The sequence below is a fragment of the Lonchura striata genome, chromosome 3, assembly GCF_046129695.1.
Source record: "Lonchura striata isolate bLonStr1 chromosome 3, bLonStr1.mat, whole genome shotgun sequence".
Lineage (NCBI taxonomy): Eukaryota > Metazoa > Chordata > Aves > Passeriformes > Estrildidae > Lonchura > Lonchura striata.
Window position 1 is genome coordinate 19,063,650 of NC_134605.1, and position 16,992 is coordinate 19,080,641.

The window sequence follows — 16,992 nt, forward strand, 5'->3', positions numbered from 1 at the left end:
TTGACTAGATCTATCTGAACATTGAGGCATATAGAAAACACCAGGCTTGGTTCTTAGTAAATAAACCAATAATAAGCAAACAAAGCAGCTCCTTTTTTAACCTCAGTCCTGAAGTTCTATCCTTTACCGTAATGGTGGCTGCTAAAGGGTCACATCAGTGACTGGTTTTCAACTGAATCTAGTCAGCCAAAAGCAGCTGATTTTAAAAGGAGCAAATGAGTTTGCTAAAAGGAAGTTGGTCACAGGTATGGCACAGCAACAAGTGTTCAGGTCAAGTAGTAAAGAGCTGTAGGAAAAAGACTGACTTCTACAATGAGACTTGGAATTACTGTGCTTTGCCTAGAGGTAGATGACCAACAATGTGACTGTACTTCTGACACTGGAAACTGTGCTCCAATTCTTTTGGCAATCACTCATACAGGATTAAGAGTATGATTTAGCTAAGTCAAATACATGAATTAACATTTATTCAACTGATGTGTCACAAAACAAGACTTCCTTTCTGAACAACTTTTACAGTCATAATTGGCTAGACTCCAAAGGACCATTCAGAACCACTGCTTCATCATGGTATCCTGACTGGTGCAAGTATGAGTGAAAGCTACCAACCCACCACAGAGCAGCCTCTGCCAATAAAAGCTGGTTTGATATGCACTTAAAGGAAGGACAACACTATATTACTATTCTGTACCTATAGAAAATACCAAATATGTCAGAACAGTGGGTGTGTGCAAGGAAGCCTAAGCTTATCTTTTGAGACCTGCCCATATTCAGACTGTCTTTATTGACTCAAGCAGAACAGACAGGCATAAAACCAAAAGGAAAACTTCCAAAACAACATACAGGCTTGATGTCACGATGCAGGAATCCCACAGAATGAATGGCTTCTATTGATTCCAGAATCTGTTTGCCCAATCGCAGCGTTGTGCTCAGTGTGAAAGTCCCTCGAGGCTGACTCCTTCTGAGATCTGCAAGATTTCGGCCCTGAAACAGTCCATAGAACACTTAAACCATCACAGGAAAGCAGAGCCTTTCACAGCTGTGAGTTCTAACCATGCAACCCCAAAACAGCAGACATGCTGCTCAGGGAGGAGCTCACGTCATGTCTGCTTTATTTCTTGTGTAAGATCTTCCAGTAGTTCATTTTAGTTTTTATGTGATGCATTTTCTGATAAGGAGGTACCAGATTGCTGTCTTGGGAAGTCACTACTTGTACATTAGGCACAGCATGGACAGCAGTGCCTCAGACTGTAGAGACAAGCATCTCCTTACTGTTAAACCCAGACCATACAGAAGCTGATTTTAGAACTACCTCTGACTGCTCTCTGAGCCTTCTGAAGATTAAAACAGTAAAAATTCAATAAGCTGCAGTTTTATCAGAAACTTCCTAGCACACATTGTCTGGTTCAAGCTCAAGCCAGCATTGTTGTGGCAACACCACAATGGGGAACGTTTTCTATCAAGAGAATCATACCCAAAATCAGGAGAAGAGGATTTTTCCACAGACTTAATTCTTATCAAAACAAATTACTATTTTAAATTTCAGAGGAAAAACAAAAGGGCTACCAGTTATGCATGAAAATCAAGACAATTTAGGGAAGAAAAAAAGAAAAAAAAGGATAGATTAAATGCAAAAAAAATCCCAGTGTTATTTGATGTCTGTCATCTCAGTTTTGTCTATATCTCTTTAGCTTTGTAAAGAGAAGCTACTAAAATGATGGTATTCCATGGCAGAGAGCTCTTCTAACCCACAGAACTAATGCATTTACCAACTTATTAAAAACATTAGGAACAAGAGCCTGCTGTTTCAGAGAACATTCACAACCAAAGCTATAGGGACATTCTGTTCATTACTATGCTTTAGAATCTCTTGATTCTGCTTCTGTAAAGACATATCTAGAAGACATCTAGTATCCATAGAAGACATATGCTTATAATACAAGTCCACATGAATTCAAGCAAAATTCCTAACAGTTGAGGAAAAAACAGAGATTGCTCTCCAAATGCCATCTCTTCATCCACTTATTTCCAGCTCTCAAGTTATGAGTTATGTACAGACATAAAGGTGCCAGCTGGCTCATGTAGCATATGACAAGTGTCTCAAATTGTTTTGAGCCGTGTTTCACTTCAGGCTCTGGACCCTTGAAGAATCACACCTGACACAGGCCAGCTCACAGATACAACCAAGCCACAGCAGTCCACCCAGGTTTGCTCCTTAACATGAAAAAAATCAAACTAAACCACCTCTCTAGTGCTTATCCTCTTGAATTTCTATGACGCTTTATTAGTGGCAGCACAGCTTTGTCATTGCTTTCTGAAACATCCAAGTTACTGAACTGACAGCAGATCTCGCTTTCCACTGTAAAGCTGTTCCTTGAACACCAGCTCTCTTAACCAATGGTAACATGGAAAGCAAGACTCATTTTTTTCAGGACTGCATGCTGAAATGTGCTATAAGTTTCCCCAGCTGCTAGTGGCGCCAAGAAAAGACACAAAATGAGCATTACTTTCCAAATAAACACTGTCAGGCTGATTATGGAACAGTGCAGATGCAATGAGTTACACAGCTTAAGAGTGTAAGCCTCAGTCCTGCTGACTGAAGAGAAAGGGAGAATTGCAGTACACAACAGGCAGAATGACACGTGATAAACCATGTCTCAGCAGGTCTTGAAGTTTAAGGAGAATTTTAGCCTGAAGAGTGATGGTGCAGATTTAGCTAATGTCTTATGTATCGACGTCATCATCTGCAAATAATGAAATTATTTTTAGCTCTGCCTACTCTACGAGCTATGTTACATAGTCACGAACAAACTAGAAAGTAAGAGAACCCATGCAGAGAAATTTATTTCCAAGATAAAGTCTCTTTTATCAGGCTTGGTAAGGATTGTTCTTCCATGAGCTCCAGGCTACTCCTGTAGTTCATACTCTCACTGCAGCAGTAGCCAGGATTGTTTAGAGAGCTGAAAGATTTTTTTCTATCCATAATAGCAGTTGGGATGCCAACAGTACATAAAAGGCAAACCCAAGCACCAGGAGTTTACTGGTTTTATACAACTGTCTTGCAAAGCAGAACTACAAAATAATCAGAAGTTTATTTTAAAGAAGTACTGGGATCTGCTGGTACCTATTTTACTTCACCTATTGCTTAGCAGTGCAGTCACCACGTGGTAGCTACCCAAATATTTGCCTTTATTGACTTGGTATCAGCAGTGTTCAAACAGGAGTAAACACTTCCACAGCAGAAGCTGAGTTACTGCTGAGCTTGGGAAAGACAGGGGAGCCAGAGACCATGGCCTTTCACAGAGAAACTGTGCTGCTGCTGTGACACCGCGGCTCACTCTGAGCTCTGACACATAACATATTTTGAATGCTGCATCACAGTTCAGCAGGAGGCATTTCAAAGAGCTGCCACTGCTCCACAATGCTGTGGGTTGCTCGTGTGAGCATTCTGAATTGAGTGCTTTCCCCAGAAAATTGACAGAAAGCCATCTTGCACAGAAAAGCAGAACTATGAAATATTTTAGCACATCTTGACAACTGGAGCCATCCCAGGGATATCAAGAGCAACACCAGCCCTTCTCATTGTCTTCCATTACACCGTCTTTCTGAGTACAACCAAGTTTTTAAACCAGTGCTTGGCCTTATTCTCTCAGTGTAAATCCTCAGTGATGCCATCTCTATTGGACAGGCAGGAGAGGTGAAGGACAGAACTCACCTGAAGCTGCATGACCACATAATTAAACTTTTCATTTCTTCCACAGCCAATAAATCTGCAAACATGATCCTTCCCTGAAAAGATACAGAAATGAACAGGATAGAACACAAGATAACAACCCTGTGATTATGATGTTTAGAGAAATGGTTTCTGATTAAGGACTAGTACGCATAAAATGGTATCCAGTAAGGAGCTATGCATAAAAAACTGAGCTCAGCTCATTACACCAACTTTACTCAGTATAAGCTGACTTGTACACACCACCACAACACTTACCTACTAGCACTGCTTACCCTGAAACAGCCAAAATAATGCTACCTTGACATGAACAAACCCTGATTTTTATAGTCAGAGACTCCTGGAAAACAAAGATGTTTATGGAAGTACTCCATTGAAACATTAAAGCTATTTTATAACAGAAGGAAAAAAAAAATTGGGGACATTCAGTGTCAAGTTCTGGTATGATGTTAGTACAAATTACACCTATTCAGGCAAAATCAAATTAATTCAGCCACTCCACAATACTCAGTTGGTCCTCAGGGTGGAGCGGAGGCTGTGGTTTCAGACCCTGATCTGTAATGGATTTGTGATGATTTGCTCTCTGGTTTCTTGGAAGGGGAAGGATGAGGCATGAATTCCCCTAGTAGCAGACTGCTGATAACAAGAGTAAAGGTTGATGCACACCACAATGGTCAACTCTTGGTTCCTGGTGGGATTTCTAAGCAGGGTAGGGCATGAGTATCATTGTATAACTTTGCCCTATGTTTCTTTGTAGCACTTGAGCAATGGTGATTTGAATTAGTTTTTAAACCAAAGCTTATTGTTTGATAATTCCCAGTTTTAAAGAAAAAAGGGAGGAACATGAACATATAGAGTAATAAGTAACTGCACTGCCTGTAGCACCCTCAGGGCCCTGCTACTGCTGTCACTGTGTGCACAACAGGCCTAGGGCATCAGAAACCACTGGGGACAGCAAGACATGACAGAATAGGGACATGGAGGGCAGCAGGAGACAAAGGAGCAGCTTTTTCACTGGAAAACCAGAGCTCTGACCAGAGCAGTGCACACAACTGTGGAATATGGAGCTCCATGCCAGGACCCTCAGTAAGAGCATCAAGAGCTTGTCCTTTAGGGCACAGCAGCATCCCACCAGAACAAGCATACTCTCTCTCCTACCATAAGGAGGTAACAGAGCTGCTGGAAACCAGAACAGGAGGAATAGAGATGCTGACTGCTCTTTAATACCTTTGGAAGAACAGGTTTAAGACAAAAAAACACACACAAGTCCTAGTATCCACCTGTATCTGGTTATATGAACAAGAATGTTATGTATCTGCAGATCCTTCATGACTTTGGCATGGACATTATCCAGTCTCAGGACTGAATGTGCAAGACCATGCTGAAACCATCAAGGAATGTCACAAGCCACCATATTTCAAGAAAAGATATTCAGAGATTAGGAAAGTATCCTCTTCAGTATATCACAGAATCTTCTGTGTTGGAAGGAATCCACAAGGATCACCGAGTCCAACTCCTGGCCCTGCAGAGACCATCCTCAGTAGTCACACCATGTGCCTGAGATTGTTGTCCAAATGCTTCTTGAGCTCTGTCAGGCTCGGTGCTGCGACCACTGCCCTGGGGAGCTGTTCCAGTGCCCAAACACTCTTTGGGTGAAAAACCTTTTCCTAATATCTCTAAATCGCCCCTGATTCAGCTTCAGGCTGTTCTCTCAGGTCCTGTCATGGGTCACCAGTGTGAAGAGATCAGTGCCTGCCTCTCCCCTCCCCCTCACAGGAAGTTGTAGCTGCAGTGAGGTCTCTCCTCAGTCTCCTCCAGGCTGAGCAGACCAAGTGACCTCAGCTGCTCCTCACATGGCTTCCCCTCAAGGCCCTTCACCATCTTTATCACCTTCCTTTGGACACTCCTGTTGCCCTGATTTTTAAAAGTGTTAAGTTTTATTTTATAGTTCTTTTGAAAGTCTTAAAGTTCTCATAAAACTTCTTCAGCCTTCTGATCTGTTTACACATTTCTACTAGAGTTCTCACACACTGTTCATGTAAATAACAATTTTTTTACATTCTTCTTTGTGAGAAGAAAGAATTGGTAATGTTAGTTTGACCAGTGTGGCTGGAGAGGTGGTAATTCCATCCACCAATCCACAGTCACCCCTAGAATTCTATAAATACCAGATGCTCAAATAAAACGCTCTCTTTTTTAGCCTTTGAACTTACCAAGCGTTTGTGTACTTACTTTGCGTCCAATAATGACACACTCCCTACAGGTTTTTATCTTTTTTGTATTTCAGTGCCCAAAACTGCCTCCAGCACTTGAGGTGAGGCTGCCCCAGTGCAGAGCAGAGGGGACAATCCCTTCCTTTGCTCAGCTGATGCTGTGCCTGATGCCCCCAGGACAGGACTGTCCCTCCTGGCTGCCAGGGCCCTGCTGACCTATGTTCAACTTGCCATTGACCAGGATCCCCAGTCCCTTTCCACAGCATTGCTTTCCAGCATTTCATTCCCCAGTCTGTACATCCAGGGCTGTCCCAGCTGTTCAGCTGTTTTTCAATGCCTCCTGCAATCATCTTCTCTGTAACTTTACCAGGCACTGAAGTGAGACTGACAAGCCTGTAGTTTCTGGGGTCCTTCCTCTTTCCCTTTCTGAAAATCAGGACAATGTTCACCAGCTTCTAGTCAGCTTGAACCTCTCTGGATTCCGAAGACCACTCAAAAATCATTGAGAGGGTTGAAATGACATCAGCCAGCTCTTTGAGGATTCTTGGCTGAATCCCTTAAAGCTTCACAGATCCAACTGGAGCAGCAGACTCTGCATAATTTCAGGGTCAGCTAGGAATTGATCATTCTCACAGTCAAGCTCCTCCAAGCTCAGGGCACCGAGACTCCCTTGGTCCATCAGCCATGCTGAAGATGGAGGCAAAGAATGTGTTAAGCACCTCTGCCTTGTCCCTGTCTCTGTTTTTGAGGTGACCATCCCCATCCTGCAAGGGGTTGATGTTATTTTTACTCCCTATTTCCATTAAGATATTTGAAAAAAACTCTTTTTCATTGTCCCCCCAATTCTGACCAGCTTCAACTCCAGCTGATCTTTGGCTGCATGAATTTTCTCCCTACAGTGGCAAGCAGCCATCTCTGCATTTTTCCCATGTCACCTGACCTTGCTCCCACTGGGACACACTCTTCCTTGACCCTGTTTCTCACATACCAGGCCTCTGGCCCGAGTGTGCCTGCCTACAGATACTGGGTGCCACTGGTTTTCTGCTGTTGATAAGCTCATTGCAAATTCTGTGTTGATTTTGACAGGTTTTTGGTTTTCTGAGGAAACCCCTCAAGATACTGTGTGCATACAGAACATGTCCTGTTGTGGGTATCACCAAGAGGGAATGACCAGGAAGCCTCAGCTGTCCCACCCACCTTTCTGCCACATGTCCCAGTAGGGATGGCTGTGCTGCCTGCCAATGTGAAGGAACCCTCAGAGCCAGAGTTGTCACTACAAAATCAACATATCTGGATAATCTCAGAAAGAATCATTCTGTTTCTTTAGGCTCTCATCACACTCCTGTGCTTCAGCAAACTGGCCACCCACACAGGGGGCAGAGAGGATGGACAGGAGCAAGCCCACACTCATCCCAGCCATGATTCACAGATTTGCACAGACACACTGTGAGTCCCAGTTTGCTTTGTTCGCCTTTCAGAGCACCAGGGGATGTATATTGAGGTAAAACCCAAAACACAGTTTGTCACAGTTTCTAGTGAGAATGAGAGCTATTGTACGGTGAAAAGGGTAAATTACTCATTTTTTTTAAAGTGCTTTTATTTTGCAAAGCATGGATACCACATGCTTTTTGTTGCTGCAAAACTACAGACAAGAGCATTAAAAAACAACCCTCTGACAGGGAGAACCTGACCACCTAAATCACTAATTTCAGTGAAACCAGAGGGGTAGTGTCCACTGGTACGACTTAAGAAACATCCTTGCTAATTTCTAAAAATTATTTTTAATCCGTTTCCTCCATAACACCATTGTTTTCTGGATCATAAAATTTTACAGAAAGAAAAGGCATTTTAGTTTTTATTATTTTTGAGAATTGTTTGCTTGTTTAGGATGACAATGTGTTTCTGCTTACTATAATTTTTGAAAATGATGAATGCATTGACAGTTCTTGATTACGTGCATCCCCAAACTGACTTGATTTTATGCTGAATCCTCCTTTCCAGTCTAAAGCAGGCTTGAACCTGACCTGTTGGTCTTGGGAATTTAGGCTCTCTCTGGAACATCTCTGCCATGCACTGTAGTGCAACACAATCAACACCAGGAAAATAGAAGAAAGGAGGTGAGGGAAAACTATGCCCATTTCTGCATGAAACAAACAAACAAAAAAATGTAACAGAGTGTAGGAAAGGCAGGCCACATTTAGAAGTGCTGCATGTACAGCTAGCCAGTCATACAGGTGGGATAAATGCCTGCAGCATCAAACCCTCTGGGTCCCAGAGGCTTTCACTCATTTGACATCTAAAGGAGGCACCAGATTACAACTGTTTGCTCTCCTGGAGCAGTTCATGCCATGCTGAAGTAGCAGATGGAGGCTGACAGTCAGGTGTGACTTTGGGATTCCTGCAGCTCAGTCCTGAGGCTGATGAGAATTATGAAGTGCACAAGAACAATCATGTTAATAACCTCCTGTGCAGACAGGATGATGGAACTGTCATTCCATCCATTAACTTCCCTTTAAGGCAGCAGGAAATAGCCCTCTCTTCTCACACGTGTCCTCCTCAAGCATGGGGATCATAGCAGAAAGCAGCAAAGTATATTTGAACCCAGAAAAGAAAGAAGCTGGGGGTGGGGGGTGGGGGTGTGGTTTTTCTTCCCCAAGGTATACTCGGTATGGGAAGCCTCATAACCATTTTACTGCACTAACTGCCAGATGACACTTGCTCCTTTGCTAGACTGCTCTGCTCCAGAGGGTCACAAGTTATACCATAGAAAATATGCTCTGTATCTGCATTTGTTTGTTACTAACAAAGCAAAAACAGGGCAATAGATTATAAAGAGGTTTGGCCAGTTAATTAACTAACACTGGAGGAATACATCAGGCCGATGTTCATAAGCACTGACTTGAGAAAAGTTTCAGAGTGTTTTATTTTGTTCACAAGAATTTAGTTAAGACAAAATTTTAATCTGCAGCCATAGAAAAATATTCTTTCTACTGCAGTCTTTTAACTAGAATTAATATAACAATGTACCATATAATATGGGGTAAGAAATATTTCAGTCACTGAAATGGTCTTCACCCTCCTTTTTCAGGAGAAACTTAAAAATTACAGTCAATAATTATGTTCTCATGTATAAGAACCCCTTCAACCCTTGAAGAGATATTCATCACCTTGTAGAGACATGATTAAAGTCCCCATTTGAATACTTTAAAACTTTCATTACATGAAAAGCTTTCATTACACAGCCCCCAAAAGAACCTAAATTATGATCCTTTTTTGAGTCTATTTTTTCACAAGGATCAATTTCAAACTGGTGGACACCAATATGCATTCTAATCTTCTACTCATTTAAGTTCTTGAATATCCCTAATGTATTTTCAATGCAGCAATGAAACGAATCAAATAAATACTAAGAAGAAAATATGTGACATTATTGTTGCAACTTGAAGTTGGTATTTTCTTTTAACAGATTCCATATTTCCTGTGTTTTCACCAGAAAACCAGTAGCCACTCTTCTCCACAAAGAAGTTAAAAAAATTAATCTTTTGATTTTATGCTAAAATTCTGTGATTCATCCCCACAGAGTAGCTGTCTCATTCCTATCTGTTCACCCAAAACACTGAAGTAACTTCTGCTGCATGAATTATCATAAATCTCAAATTGTTACTTATTACTGTTACCTTACCAATTCTTGCCATTTTCTCCTGCACAAAATCAACATCACAAGTTCAGCAGTGCCACCAGGATGGTGGCAAGGAAAGGAAAATGTAACATTAACAAGAAGTGCCAGAGAACTTGGTTTGTTCAGCCTTTACAAAGGCAATAGAAGAGAAACTATCTGCTGGTCCAAGCCACCTAACACAAGAGTGCCAAGAAGATGGAGTGTGATTTTCCTCAGAGCTTGTCCTGGTTTTGGCTGGGCTGGAGTTCATTTTACTCCTAGTAGTTGTTCCAATGCTGTGTGTTCTATTTAGGATGAGAATAGTGTTGATAACACATGAATGTTTAGGCTGTTGCTTAGTAGTCCCTACCCTAAGTCAAGGACTTTTCAGTGTTACACTGCTCTGCCAGTGAGGAGCTGCACAAGAAACCAGGAGGGAGCTATGAGAGACTGGAAAGGTTCATATCTCAAGACATTTTGAGGTGAATGTGTGTGAGGCAAGAGCAGGTTTGGCCTTGTCCTGGCAATACACCCCTAGAGCCAGCATCCCAGCCTGGCAGAGCTGCCAATTGTCACACTGGAGAAAATGCCCCCCACCCTATCCCTGGAGTCCCTAAAGTGCCAAATGACCAGAAGTCCCTCCTGGGGGAAGAGCCCAGGAAGACCAATAGGTATTTAAGGCCAAATATGTGGCAAGCACATGTCTTGACCCTATCTCCTCTTGGAGTTTCTATCAGCTGAACATTGTTGGAACCCAGGAGCTGGTAGCTGTATGCATCCTTCTCTGTACCATTTCGGTCCTTCTTTTTCTTCTTCTAATTCCCTCTTTTTGAGTAACTTAAAATCAAACAGGCTTAGAGTTTGTGAAGTTGAGTGGGCTAAGTCAATGCTTTGAGAAGTGTTTTGTGTTGACTGAATCCTGTTATTAGCCTTTTGCCAAAGTTACCTGATTTTCTAAAGCTACCAGTAAAGCTATTTTGCTGTTTAGACCTCTTGAGAAGATCTGGTCGGTGTTTCTCCTGTGTGCTAACTCAAGAGTGCATGAACAACCATAAGCCCTTTAAAAGCTTCATTGAGAAAGTTTTTTGGGGCGTTGCAGGAGCACAGTTGGAACAGCTGACCTGAATGGACCAAATGGATACTGCTTACCATGAGATGTCATCCTGGGTATAAAACCTGGGGCCTATTCACCAGGAGGCGCAGACCACTGCTTGGGAACGTGCTGGGCATCACTCAGAGAGTGGTGCAGCGCTTGTACTTCTTGGGTTTTATTCCCCCCTTTCATTTTCTTATCTCACTTTTCATCACTACTGTTATTGTTCTTATTTCAATTAATAAACTGTTCTCATCTCAGCCCATGGGTTTTATATTTTTCAACTCCTCTCCATCCTATGGGGGCAGGGGTGCTGAGTGATCAGCTGTGGTACTTAGTACCAGCCAGGGTTAACCCATGACAGAGGCACACAGAGAGGCACTGGGCATGAGCTGCAATATGGGAAGTTCCTATTAGATGTTATTTCTTTATTCCTCCACAAGAATAGTGAAACCCTGGGACAGGGGCCCAGAGAGGCTGTGGGATTTCCATCTCTGGAGGTTATTCAAAACTTCACTGATAAAAGCCCAGAGCAACCAGATCTATTTCTTTTCTGCCGGAAGCATGAGGTTGTACTAGAGACTTCCAGAGAACCTGAATTTTCTTCTGAATCTCTGTCACATACTGGGAACAGCCAAGTGCTTAGGTCATTAACCATAACATAACTTGCTGGAGAACTTGGCACTGCTGGGGTCTCTATGATATGCACAGCTATGGACATATAGTTGTACAATTGCTCTCACTGGTATTTGGAAAGCTGCAGTTGTTTCTCAATGCTCTATATTATAGTGTACATTTTACAGCTATCCTCTTCTTTATTTGCCTGTTAGTGTCAGGTTTATCAGCTTATCACAAGTTTTGTATTGCGGGGATATTGAATTCACTAGTGTAGAAATATTGTCAAGAAATGGAGGATTCATCATGACTAGAAAATGAAATTAGAGTTATTTTCATTATCCAACTTTACTCGGAAATGCTGTCTTTAGGTTGGCAGAGCTGGCTCACATAGACTTCTTTCCTCTGCAGTTACCAAGTTTCATCTCTGGCCAGACAAACCAGCCAGACTTCAGGGACTTGTCAACTCAGCAGGACAAAGGAATTTTGAATATGAAGGAAGACAAAATCTACTGGAAGTAAGACTTAAATAACTATATTACTCAACAGTAATCAGCTAGGATTTAACCAACCGGGTTAAACTTGCTAGTGCTTCTGTAATAAATCAATGAACTAATGGACACAAACCCAAAAGACTGGTCATTGTCCCCTAATCAGTTAAAGGTAAAACTGCCTGGCCTTGCAAGGCATAATTTCCTCTAGTTGTTTCCCAAAACTAACAGCTTGAAGAGGAGTACTGACAACAGATCCCACACAGGTCAAGGCCCAATACTGCTAGAGCAAAAATTCCACACAATCTCAAAAATGTGTGGTTTAAATCCTAGCTGATAACTAGGTGATGGCACCATAGTTAGCATAAAAATCATGTGTCACAAATGCAAGTTCATTCAAACACTTCCACATGGAAAAATGCAGTGCTGGGTAGAGGCTCACGTTACAGCAAGTCTGTGAAATCTGCCACCCTGTGATGGCCTAAAAGCTTGACAAGGGCAATTTACTCTGCTTTCTAGTCTTTGCAGATAGTTTGCTTACATCCACCTAGAAAAATATTGTAGAAGCATATAAACTGTCTACAAAAGTAAAAGAAACTGAATCACAGAGCATTAAGGCCCCACTTTAACAGAAAAAAAAAACCTCACATGTAATAAGAGTAATGTAATTCACATGTAACTCACATGTAATAAGAACAAAAACCTCTAGGACTGGCAAGTAAGCAAAGAAAGGTTGCTCTTCCATTATTTTGCTAGGAAACTCTTATCTGTCCAATCCCAGCAATAAAGAGGGAACAAGCAGTACAGTATCTGCTGTAACAAATTCAGGTACTCAAAAACTACACTGCCTGTGACCAGGCTGCATCTTGCACAACTACTCAATATGCAGAAGATCTCTGCACTGCAGAATAATATTAATCAGAGTCCTACACAATGAAACTGGTTACACTGAAAAGAAGGCATTTACAAAGAAAACAACACACTGAAGAGAGCTTAGCATTATCTGGCAGCCAAGGGAGATCAAAAGCAAATACTTAGGGCCTTGTAACCTCACACCAGGGCAACATTGCCACTGCAGATGAACAGAAAACAGTGCTCAGCACAAAAATAATCTGGCCATTTAAAATTAAAATCTGCTAGACTGTTCCAAAGAGAATCCCAGCATAGGAGACTGAATGTTGTGGTGACATCCATATTTAGAGAGCCTAGACCAGAAGGCATACAAACTGCACTTCTTGTGAGAGATCCTTGTGCAGTGCTTTGGTCTCACAGGTCCCCAAGGTGCTCCGAGAGACACCTATCAAGAAGTGGGTAAGGACAGGGAGAATACGTTTGAAATCAAAGCATCTGCTTCTGAGGCTCACACAGCCCCAGCTGAGCATCTAGAAAGAACACAATTCTTCATTTGGCACCTAATTGCCAAACCTCTCTCTGCAGCAGTCCACTGGATTTAATCAGGGATACTGTTTTACAATTTGTGCAATTAAAGTTTCTGTTAGAAAGGCAGACTGACAGGGACAGCCCAAGCCAAGCACTTGAAAAGCTATGCCAGAGCTGTTCTCACTGAGATGTGGCATTTTGATTAACCTCAGAGATCTCATAGACAGGAATCTGAATCTGGGTAGTACTGATGCTCCTTTGCCACCTGCTGCTCTACAGCAAATCCAGCATTGGGAAAAAAAAAAAATCACAGAAAGAGCAGGCAGGTCACTGTCCATTTGAATTTCAAAGGGTTAGAAAATTACTGAAGAGATGGAAAAACATCTGCTAATCCAGATGTGATAGTACTCTCCCTTCCATATGTTCAGTGATAGAAAACCATCAGATTTTTAATTCTCATGATTCAAAAAACCAGAAGCCTCAGAGTCCTGGTTTATAGAAGCAATAAGGTTCTAAAGAAAGCCCCCATACTACCTTAAATCATCACAACTACCACGTGTCAGTGTTCCCAGAGCAGTTTTGGGTCATGTAAGGTTTTCTCTGAGCAAACAGACCATGAAGTTCTATTTCAGGAGCATACCGAGTAGTCCCCAAATCCTAAATGAGAGTCCAAACCAACAAATGTACCCTCAGACAGGAGGGCAAATTAGAATTAACCCAAAGCAAAATCCCCCAATGAAGTTTATAGTGTAAAATCACCAAGCCATATCTACTGGAGATGTATAGGCATGACCAACTGCTGCTTCCCACTGATCTGCAGGTACTGCATTGCTCACTAATGGAGACATTGCATAAGAGGCTGAAACACAGAAAACTATTCTCTCTGGATATGAAGTTACTCCTTCACTTAGCCATACAAATCTTATTTCAATTTACTTTTTTATGTGTGTGATCCAAAGGCTTGTCTACGCAGCCAAACACTGGCAGGTCCAACTAAACCAACAACTTCCTCTGCTGGAGACAATCTGCAGGAAGTGTTTTGCCAGTGCAGCTTAGGCTTGGTTTAAAATGTTTGATTGCAAAGTAGAAAATCCCAGTACGTTAAAATTGTGTGCAAATGGTACAATCACGCACACACACACCTCACTTAAAGATAGTTTTACAGTAGTGATTAAGGTAATAAAATGAGGGCTTGGCACAAAAATAGTATTCTGACAGAGAAGCTGTATTCATGCACAAGTTCGTTGTGCAGATGTGTCCTAACTATCCCTGAAAAAGGTTCTGAATTTGTTATTGGTAAGATTTTCAACCCTAGTAGTGTAATTCTCTACTAGCTTCTCTAGAAGCAAAAAGACAATGTAAGGCAAAATGCTTCAAAAGAATTAAAATAAAAAGCTATTCTGTGTTGCTCTAATTAGAATTGGGCAGATAGAGTAGCACCGTACAGAAAGTCCTGAGCCCTACAAATCCAGCCTGAACAAGGAAATATTCTGCAGCAACTTTGTGGGACCAGAAGGTTTTGATTTTGACTACTAAAGAAAAAGACACAAATGCTGCTAAAAACGTCTTGGGTAAAGGAGCAACAACAGGACAACTGAGAGCTTCAGCTCATCATCTGCTGGAGCAAGAAACTCCATAAGCTCACTTCTCAATTGTGTTCCACCCAAAGCATAAAAGGGCACCATTGCTGGTGTTTAACAGACTCAAGAGAGTGAACAGATTTGGAAGAAGACAGTTTACAATCCCTGCAAGTACCAATTCAAGTTAGAAAGAACTTTGCCTTTGGGAAACATATTAATACCTAAAAAGATGCAGACAACACACTATACATCCAGAAAATGCAAATCAAGTATGAGCAGAACAAAACTCTCTACAGAGCAGCTGAGAGATACTGACATGGCAGTGATCCTACACAGCCAAGCTTGAGTATTGCTTGATCCATTTGTGCTGGAAGGGACCTCTTGAGATCATCCAGTCCATGCCCCTGTTCAAGCAGAGACAGCTAGAGCAGGTTGTCCATGGTCACACCCAGCTGGGTTTTCAGCATCTCCAACCACGTCTCGGGGTAACCTGTTCCAGCACATGACCAACCTCACAGAACAAAACTACACATGGTGTTTATCAGAAGGTTCAGAGACTCTCTAGAAGAGTCATTACCTGCCTGGTTCCCCAGCTGCTCTGTGTGGATTGCTAGTGCGTGAAGGACATTGTGAAGAACCTACCTGCAGCTGTGTTCCCTGTGTGGCTATTCCACAAAGTGTCCCAGAAAGCCTAACTGTTGGCAACAGCCTGCAGACCACACCAACCAGGAGCTACTGCGCTCAAAGGTCAGGCTGTACCCAAACCAGGTCTGCAGTATGGGCCAATGGCCAGCCTTCTCTATCCCAAACTCTGCTGAGCTCTAGCAACTTGCAAGATTCTGATCACAAGCTCTGGAAAGAGCAGCAGCTTATTCATTAGTCCCTTAAGGTTGGTGTGACACTTAAATAAAAAACAATAAATCTGCACTATTTAAGAAGGACAGAAATTTTCAATTCTACCAGAAAACTACAGAGGAGTTTTAGACAACATCTTTCCCTTGCTTTTCATCTGGAAATCCATGAATTGACTGTATCACCTATGGTAATACAAAAACTTACCCTACACACCAACTGTTGGAAAAAGGCAGCATCTCCCTTTCTGAAATGTTTCTCACCTCTTTGCAACACAGTGAAAACATACACAATACGTGATTCCCCATGCTCTCAACCCAGTTTCTTATTTTAACTTTATCATTTATTTCAGTAAAGCATTTGGGGATTAACCTTCAACCAAAAAAAGTTAAAATCCTCACAGAACAGCTTGATTTGTAAAAACATGGCTGAAGTAACGTGTCATTCTTACATGCAGGATAGCTGATACACAGCCAATTCTGCTTCTTCTGTCTTTTCTGTCCCTTCCCTTACTAACTGCTTTGCCAAGGGGATTTTCCTAGTTCCATATATTACCACTCCCTCTCCCCAGTTACCAGCATCATCCTGTACACAAATGTGGGTGTTTTTTCAAGCATTTGGTATTCTCAACAATCTTCCAGAAATAAACACAAGTATTAGTCAACATCTTGCATGTTTTCTGATGCTAGTCCTGGTTTAGTGATTTCAGGTCATCCTTTTCAAGCATTCCCTGCCCTGGATAGAGCACCTATTGGCACTGGCCAGCATGACAGCACTGTCTCACGGTAGTCTAAAATCCATCGCTCCACACAGTCATACCCTCACTCAATTCAGAGCAGTTTCAAGTGTACAACCAAACAAAAAAATCTCCATCACAGCCTTACTTGCCCTCATGGGGCATGAGGTCTGTGTTCAGACCTCAGACACCCACTCTGCTGTTCTCTGGGAGCTTGTGTATCCAGGCCTTTCACAGATCAACAAGAGTCCTCATAATGACCTGAGCTGATTTCTCTTTTACACAGCTCAGCTGCACCTTTTACAACCCAGAGTATTCAAAAGAGGCCTTATCAGTCCTCCTCTTGGGAGAGCTGAAATGTGGAAAACTATCTGACCTTCAAAAATAATTCACTGGCTTTTACCTAGAGGCAATCTGTCACAAACATTGAGTACCTCATTTCGCAAGGACTGCAACAGTCTCACCCTTGAATTCAATTCCGTCTCTGGAGATTTTGTACAAAGGCAAAGGTATAGACTCATAGGGCTAAACATTATCTCTGAGGCATGAGCCCTGGTGATAAGGATCCTACTCACTGATTCAGCAGGTGTTTCCTCAGCCCAAGTGGGAAGCTTGCAGAAAGGAACATCCCTAAAAATGTA

At 42.1% G+C, this 16,992-nt stretch overlaps 1 protein-coding gene across 3 annotated transcripts in view; it reads right to left on the reverse strand.

Moving 5' to 3' along the window:
* The window catches only part of TTBK1 (tau tubulin kinase 1), a 103,754-nt gene that overhangs the window by 62,608 nt on the left and 24,154 nt on the right, over positions 1-16,992 (reverse strand). For all 3 annotated transcript variants that reach the window (XM_031504273.2, XM_021534865.2, XM_031504274.2), the window contains exons 4-5: positions 3,716-3,789; positions 844-984 (exon numbers count right to left, since the gene is read on the reverse strand). In XM_031504273.2, the coding sequence (XP_031360133.2) occupies positions 844-984; positions 3,716-3,789 (215 nt within the window). The remainder of the gene's footprint in view (positions 1-843; positions 985-3,715; positions 3,790-16,992) is intronic.